The sequence below is a fragment of the Nicotiana sylvestris genome, chromosome 2, assembly GCF_000393655.2.
Source record: "Nicotiana sylvestris chromosome 2, ASM39365v2, whole genome shotgun sequence".
Lineage (NCBI taxonomy): Eukaryota > Viridiplantae > Streptophyta > Magnoliopsida > Solanales > Solanaceae > Nicotiana > Nicotiana sylvestris.
This window is the reverse complement of record NC_091058.1, coordinates 197,383,505-197,394,478: the sequence shown is the minus strand read 5'-3', so window position 1 is coordinate 197,394,478 and position 10,974 is coordinate 197,383,505. Positions and strand designations below refer to the sequence as shown.

The 10,974-nt window shown below is 37.7% G+C and overlaps 1 protein-coding gene across 3 annotated transcripts in view; it reads right to left on the bottom strand.

Moving 5' to 3' along the window:
• Positions 1-187: 187 nt before the first annotated feature.
• LOC104220927 (E3 SUMO-protein ligase SIZ1-like) overlaps positions 188-10,974 on the bottom strand; it is a 33,244-nt gene continuing 22,457 nt past the window's right edge. For 2 of the 3 annotated variants that reach the window (XM_070168391.1, XM_070168392.1), the window contains exons 5-17: positions 10,717-10,789; positions 10,311-10,467; positions 9,239-9,375; positions 8,654-8,722; positions 5,219-5,306; positions 5,061-5,136; positions 4,603-4,676; positions 4,273-4,380; positions 3,640-3,801; positions 2,789-2,893; positions 2,601-2,681; positions 1,237-2,443; positions 188-870 (exon numbers count right to left, since the gene is read on the bottom strand). In XM_070168391.1, the coding sequence (XP_070024492.1) occupies positions 704-870; positions 1,237-2,443; positions 2,601-2,681; positions 2,789-2,893; positions 3,640-3,801; positions 4,273-4,380; positions 4,603-4,676; positions 5,061-5,136; positions 5,219-5,306; positions 8,654-8,722; positions 9,239-9,375; positions 10,311-10,467; positions 10,717-10,789 (2,504 nt within the window). In that variant the 3' untranslated portion in view covers positions 188-703. The remainder of the gene's footprint in view (positions 871-1,236; positions 2,444-2,600; positions 2,682-2,788; positions 2,894-3,639; positions 3,802-4,272; positions 4,381-4,602; positions 4,677-5,060; positions 5,137-5,218; positions 5,307-8,653; positions 8,723-9,238; positions 9,376-10,310; positions 10,468-10,716; positions 10,790-10,974) is intronic. The other variant, XR_011405569.1, reaches the window with a different exon arrangement.

Below are 10,974 nucleotides of genomic sequence, written 5' to 3'. Positions count from 1 at the left end.
ACGTTCCAAGTAAACAAAACTCAAATCATTTTTACCATCGTACCAAAATTGGAAGGAGATCAAACCTCCTGTCCACTTGGTACACCTATGGCACAACCTGGCTGTCAAAAAATCCTCCACCCATAATAATAATAATAATAATAATAATAATAATAATAATAATAATAATAATAAAACTCAACAGGAGTAACACGTTTCAAAAAATATTAGTCTATAAAATTAGTCGAACTATGTAACAGGATTTACAGGCTATTGGCCCCTTGAATGAGGCAAGAGGAGGTTCTCAATGAATAAAAAGGCTCCTCTCAATTGCTACTGTACATCCAGTGGTAATTTACCAACTGGTGATACCAAAACTTCTAAGAATTAGCTAAGCTATCCAAATGTACAATTCGTTGGTGAGTAACCTTTCAAGGTATCACCTACAAAATGGAATAGAAAAAATACGACCGGGCACTGGTCAGAGTCCAGATCACAGAATACAAATTTGGAGAGGTAAGCACTCACCAATCAAGGAAACTCTTAAGTTCCAGCATAGGAGTTAGAAGAGTACTGATGGCAGATGCATGCACATCTCCAAGTCCAAAAGATGGATTCACCGAGTCGCTGCAGAGAAGATCTTACAAACAATATATCATGTGGTAGAGTCCACATGCTCTGCAGTAGAAGCAACCATTATTCCGCCAACTGTGGAATCTGCGTCTTATTCAGTGTCGGAATCAATGCTTAGATACAATCTGGGTCTTACAGAACGACGTTGGCGAGGGAAATTAAAAGGACCATCTGATCTTTCTCTGCTGCTTGGACCATTTGGTCTTTCTTTACTGCTCTTCATTGATACTCCGTCATTCATACCAAGAAGCAATGAAGCTGCATAGAGAGTAGCATCAGTAAACAGGTTCAGATAACTTTAAATAGATGAACAAAGAAGAAGAATACTTCTGACAGCATCTAGTATCTCACACATAAACATTTTACTTCAAAAAGTAATAATAGCATGAGAATTCCATAAAACTACTTTAGGCGTGTATATGTGCCTCGTATGAGTTCTCAACACATATATGCGTCCAAACATGAGCAATCACAGTAACCGATAATTATGGTCAATACCATAGTCATGCTTGTTGCAATTATAAGTACTAGCTCGCAATGTAAAGGCACAAATACATGTGAATGTTGACATTGCTCAACTTTCTCTTTCTATCTCCAACAAAATATCCATAAACAGGGAAATACCAGTGTCAGCCACTGAGTCCAAGGAAGAGTTTTTGGTTTGCGACGGCTGCCCAGAGCTCAACCCATTCGCAGCTGCAGAATCACCACCAGCGCCAAGACTAAGTGAAATCCAATCCTCAGTATGAACGCCATTTCTCACACCTGGCCGATGCCTCGTATCAGCCTCAACTGATGCATCCGATGGTCTAGTAGGAAGAAATATCTGAAGTGAGGGATCATTACCACCAAATGATAGGGGATTATTAACTAAACCATCATTGATTTCAGCATTCAGACGGTCAACAGAAGATTCAGGAAGAAGAGAACAAGATCCAACGCCAGTATCAGCAGCTAATGAGTAGCCGTTGATAGAGCTTGGACAGTTAATAGAACCATGCTGCATATCTACTAAAGAACCTGAGACATCAGTATCTGAACCAAATAACTGAAAGCTCGGGCCCCCCTGGTTAACAGTAGGCAAAGGCCACATATCCATCCCAAATTCATCATCGTTTACATTGAACAGCCCCAGGCATGAATTCCCATCATTAACAACTGCATGGTTGTCATGGCAAGAATCTGAAATTCCTTTAGGTCGACCAGGAAAAGAGACTATAGGTGCATCAGCATGATTGTTACTATGAATAGATGTAGAAGAGATAATTGGATCGTTTTCTCCGTCAGAATCGCTTAGGACAATAACTTCAGCATCTCCTGAGGGTGCTGGGGGATTACGGCCGTTAAAACCATATCTCGGGCCAAAATTTGGGGATATGGTTTCAAGCTCAAACCCATTGTTAGAATTGTCAAAGTTAACATCCCCATCCTGATTAACACTGAGATCTTCACCTTCCTTGCCGCTACCAGTGGCACTGCTGGTCATGGCAATGATATCCTGAATCTGATTTTCAAAATTCTCTCTTACACTATTTTCGTATGGCAATGTCTGCATATCTTCAGGTTTGCTAATTTCCCACAAACCATTTCTGTTCTTCTTCAACCCAACTTTTAATCTACTGTGGCTTTCAGAGCCTCCTTCCTGTTTAACATGCTTAAGAATTCCAGGCTTGGTTTTTGGCTCTATATCCTGAGATTCTATGAGATTCCCATCAGGTAAATGCCACCGCGCTAGATCCCCAAGATTCCTCCGGTCGCATTCTGCCTTTGCACGCCAAGAACCATCAGGTTTTACTTCAATCTCAGTCACTTCTTCTCCGCAAGTTCGCAGCTACACTCGAAAAGCCAAAACAAAAAGAAACACAAACAAGAATTGAGGTTAACAGAGTTAAGATCACAAGCAACACTAGAAATACCTGGGAAGTGAATAATAAATGAGATCAACAAGGTTAAAACAATGTATGATAACAAGAAATAATTACCCATACCTGAGAAGTGATCTGATTAAAATATGGGTCTATAATCACATGCTCCAGGGAGTAGTTCTTGAGACAGATAGGGCATTGCCACTACATCATATGAACAACATTTGTTACTAAATATATCAGCAGATACAAGAGACATTTTTATCTGAATTAAGCTGATAGAAATTTTGATAAGGGTCCTAGATGCTTGCCTTCCTCGACCTTTGATTCATTTCAACAAAGACTTCAAGATCAAAGCAGCCCATATGCACACAAGGTTTGAATCTTCCGGCGACTTTCATTCTTGAACCACTCATCTGTAAATAGATGCAGACGAGAATGTCAAACAGTGCGATCCGTGTTGTGTCAAAAAAGTGGTAAACATGCAAGAAACCATCAAAGAAAATAAATCAATAAGATGAAAGCAAATTATTCAATACCTCAATTTTATAAAAAAAAAAAAAAAAAAAAAAAAAAAGAGGAGGAGGTGGAAGTCGTGCTGAATTTTTTTTTTTCTTTTGTGATAAATGAGAAATCCCCAAGGGCCAGCTGGCGCACAGTTCGAAACTTAGTGGATGATAGGTCCAGCTCTCTACCCTTCTCCAATTAAATACCAGACTTTGCATCTACCCCTCTAATATGCTTTAAGATGCGCTATACAATTGCTCTGATCACATATGAAGGGACTTCCTGGTGTAAGCTACTGCCATTTTGCAACAGAGCTGAGTATCTCAAACCAAACTAAAATGGAAAGTGGGAGTCGGGGGGGGGGGGGGGGGGGGAGGAGATAAAAATCTATCCTATAAATAAGAATTCTTTATGTGTGATGTAACCATAGCATTTTAGCAGCTACTTAGGTGAAGATAGTGAAACTCATTTGGAGAATGCTCAATTTAAGTATTAATCAGTTTCTTCTTTTGGCAAAGAGACAGAATGAATACAGAGAAGAAGAGACTAACACCACAGAGAAAGTGGAGAAGAGATCATACAATAGTTAAGCATGATAAAAACACCAAAAAGGGGCAGAAAGTAAAAGAGGAATACAACGTCGGCATTTGCTTACAGGGCATCGAAGATTGACTGGAAAAAAATCAGCAACCACTTCAAGGTCACTGTCGCTGTCAGCATTTTCAGTGGCAGTCCCACCACCAACACAACGACGAACACGAGCAAGAGCATCATCAAATACCTCACCATCTGCCTCCTTAGGGATCAAATTGAGAACCTAGAAAGAAAACAAAATTTTATTCAGACACCATAACAGGATCATTACAACAGGACCAAGGCACATATACATGTCTATTGTTAGTCAAGCTAGATCTAGCCACCAGAAATATATTACGAACCGCAGCTAGATAAAAGTAATAATAGAAGATAGCTTTTACAAAAGATTCTCAACTACAAGTACATATACCCGAACTCCACAACCCCCAGTTGAACTTTTCTCAAGAGTCAAGTAGCCATCTGACTAGTCTTTGAGAATCTCAGAGATAACAGCAGTTACTGCTCATTATTGCAGATATAGTGCACAACTCTTAGAACACTCAAAGCAGCTAATGGCAATACGGTAAAAGAGAAAACAAGATGAGACAAAGTGATACTATACACAATAAATTTTTCCAAACTAATACTACAAGCGTCTCCGAATACTTAAAATGCAAATAAGTTACATGTGTAATTGGGGAAATTTGACTACCTGTTGGAAAGTCCGGCGATTTACAAGTCTAACCCCCAAGCAAAAGACACGAGCATCACATCCTGATAATATAATTTTGTTAATTCCATCTCTGGAGCATGGTGTGATCTGTCAAAACATCAAGACATAAACTTGAGAGAAGCATCCAGGAAACCGAAAGCCTTTCTGTATGTATATCAATAAGAAAACCAAGAAATCGCAAGTAGCAAACATGAAATACAACTACATTAACGTATAGTTATTGAGAGTTTTGCCAGCACATATATGTACAACTATTCTGCCACTCCCAAAATGTAGTAGATAGAAGAGTATGCATAAATGAGTACTCACTATTGGGCCATCATCTCGGCCATTTGCACCCAGCAATTGTGAACCAGGTCTATTTATGCACCGTACTGGAATTCCTGTCAGTTCAAATATAATTAGAGTTACTGCACTGACAAAAAACACTAACAAAATTAAAGTATGTGAATTTAGTTTTTTTATCATGTTTGTGGATATTGTAGTTTTGGAGGAAACAAACAAGGACAAAGACAGAAAATACATTCAACCTGAGAAGGGTACAAAATAAAGTCAAAAACACTGTTCCAAGTTTGCTTGCGCCTGCGAGTTCTACAACTGCATATTCTATATCAAGGCTGACCGGGCCTTTGCATTGAGAAGAAACATATCTAACACATAATATGCTGCCCGACCCAGAACGAATTACTGGAGAAAGATATACTTTCAGCACTTAATTCCATGTGGGTCAGGATTATATGATGAAGCATGACAGAATAAGAGCATACCATTGACCTGCAAATCAGCATACTGAGGCCATTGCATCCTAAATTGTACCTTGTCATTGAGAAGCACACACCAAACCTGAATTTTTTCCAAAATAAACAACATGAATACATATTAACTACTTATAAGTTATATTCAAGTCATCACTCAACCCAACAACCTGAACATCGTATTCCTGCTTTAGCAATAAGTCTCTGTCTGCTCTAGTAAGCTGAAATGTTTTCTCAATCCTTTGTATAGGACTCGTGCTGAAAATTTGTAAAATGTAACAAGTGATTCACAAATGGTTTCCATAGTTGCATCAACACAATATGTCAATTTAAAAGGCAGTATGTTCACAATAGAACAAGCAATTATAAAAGGCAAATCCAAGTTATAGAATAAAGAGGACAAAGAAGAGCCATAATAGCCATGCCTAGTTAGAAAGCACATAATAAATGCCCCTAATGAGTTTATATGTTTAAAATCATTTTTAGAAGAACACCCTCGTCGTCCCAAAAGAATGTCATTATTATTAGTTGAGCAGTCAAACAATATATCTTTGACTATGACTATCAAATATACTTCAGATTTTATAACCATAATAAGTTGTGATTTATTGTATTTTCTGCAGTTCCGTTAAATAAGTGTCTTTTATGAAGTAAGGTGTTATATTACTGGCATCAAGAAGATGCAAAAGAGAGTTAGCTCCATTACAAAAAGTTCTATATCCAGTGCAGGGAGCTAACCAGAAAACAAAAAACTCGGTTCTCAAGCCATGGTAAGAGAGCTAATGAAATCCAGTATTATCAAAGGCGCAAAACGCAAAAAAGCTCTAAGGTTTGTTGGGGCTTTGCGCGCAAAAAAGCTCTAAGGTCTGTTGGGGCTTTAGGCGCAAAGCGCAAATAAAGTGTGGGCTTTAACGAAGAAATGCGCAAACGGAGAAAAACTACAGATATGTATGTGTAGTCTAAGACTAATATCTATAAGCTTGAATACCAAATATATGGACAAACAAATTAAAGAAAATTTACGATAAAGTGAAATATCAATTGTTTAGTGTTGCCTTTTCCGAATTACGCTCATTGGCAAGGAAAAATATGTCTTAGAGCCTTGATGACAAAATTACAGCGCACGCTAAGCGAAGCAGAGCGCTCAACATATTTTGAGCCTCGCTTCAGGGCTTATGCGTGCCTTTGATAACACTGATGAAATCTAGAAATGGAACAACATCATTTACAGGGGAAAGATTACTCCAACTAAATAGATGTATTAGGCATATGGCTTTCAGGGAACAATTAGGGTTTGAAATTCCATCAAAACGTCTGTGGTTTCTTTTTGTCCAAATGCACCAAACTAATACATGCTGGGATCATCTGCCAGAACCTTTCGAAGTAAGATCTCAATGCAGTTTCTTACAACAATAACAACAAACCTAGTGGAATCCCACACAAGTGGGGCTTGAGGAGGGCAATGTGTACGCAGACCTTATCCTTACCTTTTGAAGGTAGAGATGTTGTTTCTGATAGACCCTCGGCTTTCAATACAGTTTCTTAAATGCAGTAAAATCTTACTCTGAAAACTAAGGAATCGAGATCCAAATTCACACCGACAATTAGATGCATTGATCCTCCTATGCCAAACATCCTGCATACTTTTTGTGATAGGAGCAGCATTCAACAAATGGATGTTTTTATGGTCTGGATTACAACTTTAACAAAGTAGACAAATGCACATCAGAAATCAGCGGACCAGACAGAAGAGAACAAGCCAAAAAAGTCATATATTCTTTTTTTGTATTATTCCTAAAGTTTAAAGGGATAATAAATTAAAAAAACTTCAATTGGTCCCGAGTTTTCAACTGCACACCTGAAGATAACGGGGTCCTATGAATACTCCTAGACTGTTCCAGAGTTGAATAATTACACCATTTTCTGCTGACATGGGATAATGTATTCTCCATTTAGGCGCGTGAAGAGAAAAAATCAGGTTAAAATTTTATTGTTTACAGCATTTTCTTTTTCAAATATATATTCCGACATTAAATAACCTTTTCTTTATCACTTCACCCGATTCTAATTAGTGTTAATTATCTATTAACACCAAAGTAAGCATTAATATTCTTATTTTTTAAATTGTTTTATACTTTTCCGTTTCCTTTAATGTTTGCTCATTTTATTCTTTTCCTTTTTCACATTCTCAGCCAGAACATCCATTGTCGGCAACACGAAAACCTTTTTAGGGGTAAAAAAACAAAGCTTGGGTGTAATATGTTTTCCGGCAACTCCTCTTCTATCTCTTTCCAGCTTCTCTTATTTTTTTCCAAAAGCTCCTCGTGAAACCCCTTAAACTTCAGACCTATAATGAAGAACCACTGAACCAGAAACCTTGGCTGGAAAAATCTTCTCCAGCAAGCCTGTCTCATTCCTTTTTATTATTCTCCAAAACACCTCACAAAATCTACCTCGAACCAGATCTGAAAATGATTCTGAGGACTTGATCAGATTATAAATCAGTTGGCCACATAGCTCCAGTAGAGAAATGGGGAGAATCCTCCTGTGAATGGCATCAGCGTCCATGTGGATGTATGTTGGTTATGACGGTGAATAAAGGTGGGTCTTTGAAGAGAAATGAGAGGAAGGTTGCTGGGGTGCCGTGAAGGTATTATGGTGGATATGGAAGTGATTTAATTGCTGGGTGCTTTACTGTGTATGGCTATCAATGGGTGTCTATGTTTAGGAGGAAGAAGGTTGAAGGTTGAAGATGGTGGCTAGTGTATTAGCGTAATGCATGAAAAAATGGGCGTTCTTGTGATAGTAAAAATCTGAAAGAAGAAGAGAAAAAGAAAAGTGAAAGTCTATTTCACAACTCAACATAAAATCTGGTTGTCTTGTAGAAAGGGGGAGAATTATTCTACTTCGAAAAGGTCTCACGGGATAATAGGACCCCGCAAAGTTTAGGTGTGTAGTTGAAAACTAGGGACAAGTTGAGAGGGGTATTTATGTATTATCCCTACTTTAAATGCTCAATATGATTTGGATGTAACTAAATGTGATTCAAACTAAAACCTATTTATACATGACGCAGATCTTATGTTGTCAAATATTATTCATATTTAACTTGACAAATACTTCGGGCTAAGGACATGGGGTAGATTCAAATGCAAAAAGAAGATCTGTATCATTTAATGATAGTATAACTTGTATATGCACAAGATACAAGACTATCATGGCCCAATGCGAAATGCATTAATCACTCAAACACCAACCCATTGCTAAATGAGATAAAGATAAGAACTTGTCCTATTATTTCCTTCTTTGGGCCTCTCTTCTACAACAGACAATAGCAGGGAGAAAATGGAATTGCATCAACCTGTTTTCCTGGAACCGAACCCCATCATATCCTTTTTTAGGGAAAAAAAACAAAAATCTCCTTTCTTAACAACCACCAAAACAGGCATTAAAAACTATGTACTGTGACTTTGTTGACACAGCTCAAGCCTCAAGAAATTAACACCATAAACAATGCATAATTTAAACTCAATAAGAAGGAATAGCAGCAGAACTATTTCTGCACAGAATAGCTTTACAAAATTAACAGGGTACAGACAACTCACCCATCTACAGGAACGCTAGTAATAGCCAACTTAGCAGGATATAAAGGGTTTCCCATCGTCACCAAAAAGCTGCATATGGATTATTCCATTAGTGAAGGTCAAAGCATTTACGATTATGTAAGAAAGAGGCAACACCTAAGTACCATATGCATAGAAAACGAAGCATCAACTCTGAAGAGTCGTATAAAACCCCAGCATCGCCTTTAAGATTTTACTCCCATACAGTGGAGATCCCCGATTAGTACCCACTTATCGACATATAGTAACAGTGATGAATTAACAAAACCAACTAAAAGCTCCAGAGTCAAGAGAAAGCCTAAATATGCAATTTGCTTAAAAGATGTCAGATCTACAACAAAGATAAAAAAAAAATCAAACGGTAAAAACTCGTTCTAACGAATAGAAAAATTTGCCATCTGTTTAAAGCTAAATTCCCCAAAAAGGAAGAAAATATAACTGAATATGCATGACTCAATGGACTATGGCCTTTAACAGAGAAGAAACAAAATGAACTTGCACCATAAAATCCTGTAATTAAGAAAATCAGACAAAGCGAAGTAAACAGAAAAAAAAGTGACCACTTACGGGTCCGCACGACTCAATCTGCACAATTCACAGTAAAAAGTTTCAGGAGGAATTGGCGGAACACCCCCCTCCATGGGCTTTTCTGGAACGACGACGCAACTCACATGTTGCCATGTGCGGCATCTTCTGTCTTCACACTGCATGCAAACTTTCGTTATACACCAAATGCAGTGTATTGAATAAAAAGAACCAAAAGCTTTAAGTACAAGGGCTGACAGCCTGAAAAAATATATTGATCTAAGTTGCTCTGACACGGCAGCTTAGGTGTGGCAACCGTTTCGACATGACACTAGTATGGATGTGGTATGGGATCTACGCCGTATCTGGTCAAACAATTTTTGAGTACTTTGATCACGATGGACGGAAAAAACCGAGACGAGATACAATTTGATTCCCGAAATCAGAAGCAAAACCAGGATAAATTTGAAGAAAGTGGCATACATTATCTAGGAAATTAATCTTTTACTTATCTACAACTTGAGAATAAAAAAGAAATCCAGACTTTACAAGCAATACATAAGTATTCCATAAAATTTCTCATAATTTAGACTGAATTATTTTTAGCCGGATCCCCACACTCATATCCGTACTAGGATCCGTATCCCCTAATCTTAGAATTACATCTCGAAGCATCCGACCTCTAGATCCGCACCCGTATCGGACACCCGCACCCATGTCCTAGCAGCTTAGATATTGATACATCATCCCATACATGGAACACATATACCCCCAGTGCAACAGAAATAGAATGAACATATAATTTCTGCTCAAATCATGAGGCGATGAAGAAGATGAAGGTATCTCCATACTAACAAGGTGATACTCAGAGATTGACACAAAGGTCAGAAATGAAAATATCTCAATTTTGGTAGAGGCCTAAATCAGAGGAGAAAAACCTTGTACAATTTGAAGATGCTTGGCATACAAAAGCGACTAGAAATTTTCTTTGGAAGAAAATCTGAACATGAGAGGACCTTTCCTCAATCAAGGCAATCCACAATATATATTTCTACATGTACAAGTTTATTTCCATAAATAAGGCTGATGAAGAGAATCAGCACAGAAGTAAAACCTGAATCATTGTTTCAGTTTGTAATGAGCTTCCACAGGGACATCGAATCTTCATCTGGTATGTATCTTCAATTTCCTCTTTTAACTTTACGTTACTGCTGTCTGAGACAACTTGTGACTTAGATGCTAGGTCAGTTGCTCCAGACACTTGCATTTTTCTAGAAGAAGCAACAAACATCAGTATCACAAAAAGAAAAATCGCTGAGTAATGTCTACAAAGCAAAAAATCTCACTTCTGCTTTATCTAAGTTAGCAAAGGAAAAATGATTAGATTGAATCATGTCCCACTGATGCACATGAAAGTTTGAACGAAAAAGTAATTATAAGCTTATTTTTCCGAAATGCTCTGCAATAAACTCTTTTCTACTGTTACTTAACAGTAGATCAAGATCAGGACTGCTTCATACCTGTAAATTCCATCAACAAGTTTTGCAACCTCTTCCTTTCCAACACTATTTTTCTTTGCCCACATTACTGAAACTGTTCAAAATCACATAAATATGTTAGCATTAGCGGTCCAACACTACTTTTCTTTGCCCACATTACTGAAACTATTCAAAATCACATTAATATGTTAGCATTAGCAGTTCAACATGTTACAACTAGAAATATGATTTGCTGCACAAGCATAAAAGTCAACATATCCACAATAGGAGCAGGATATT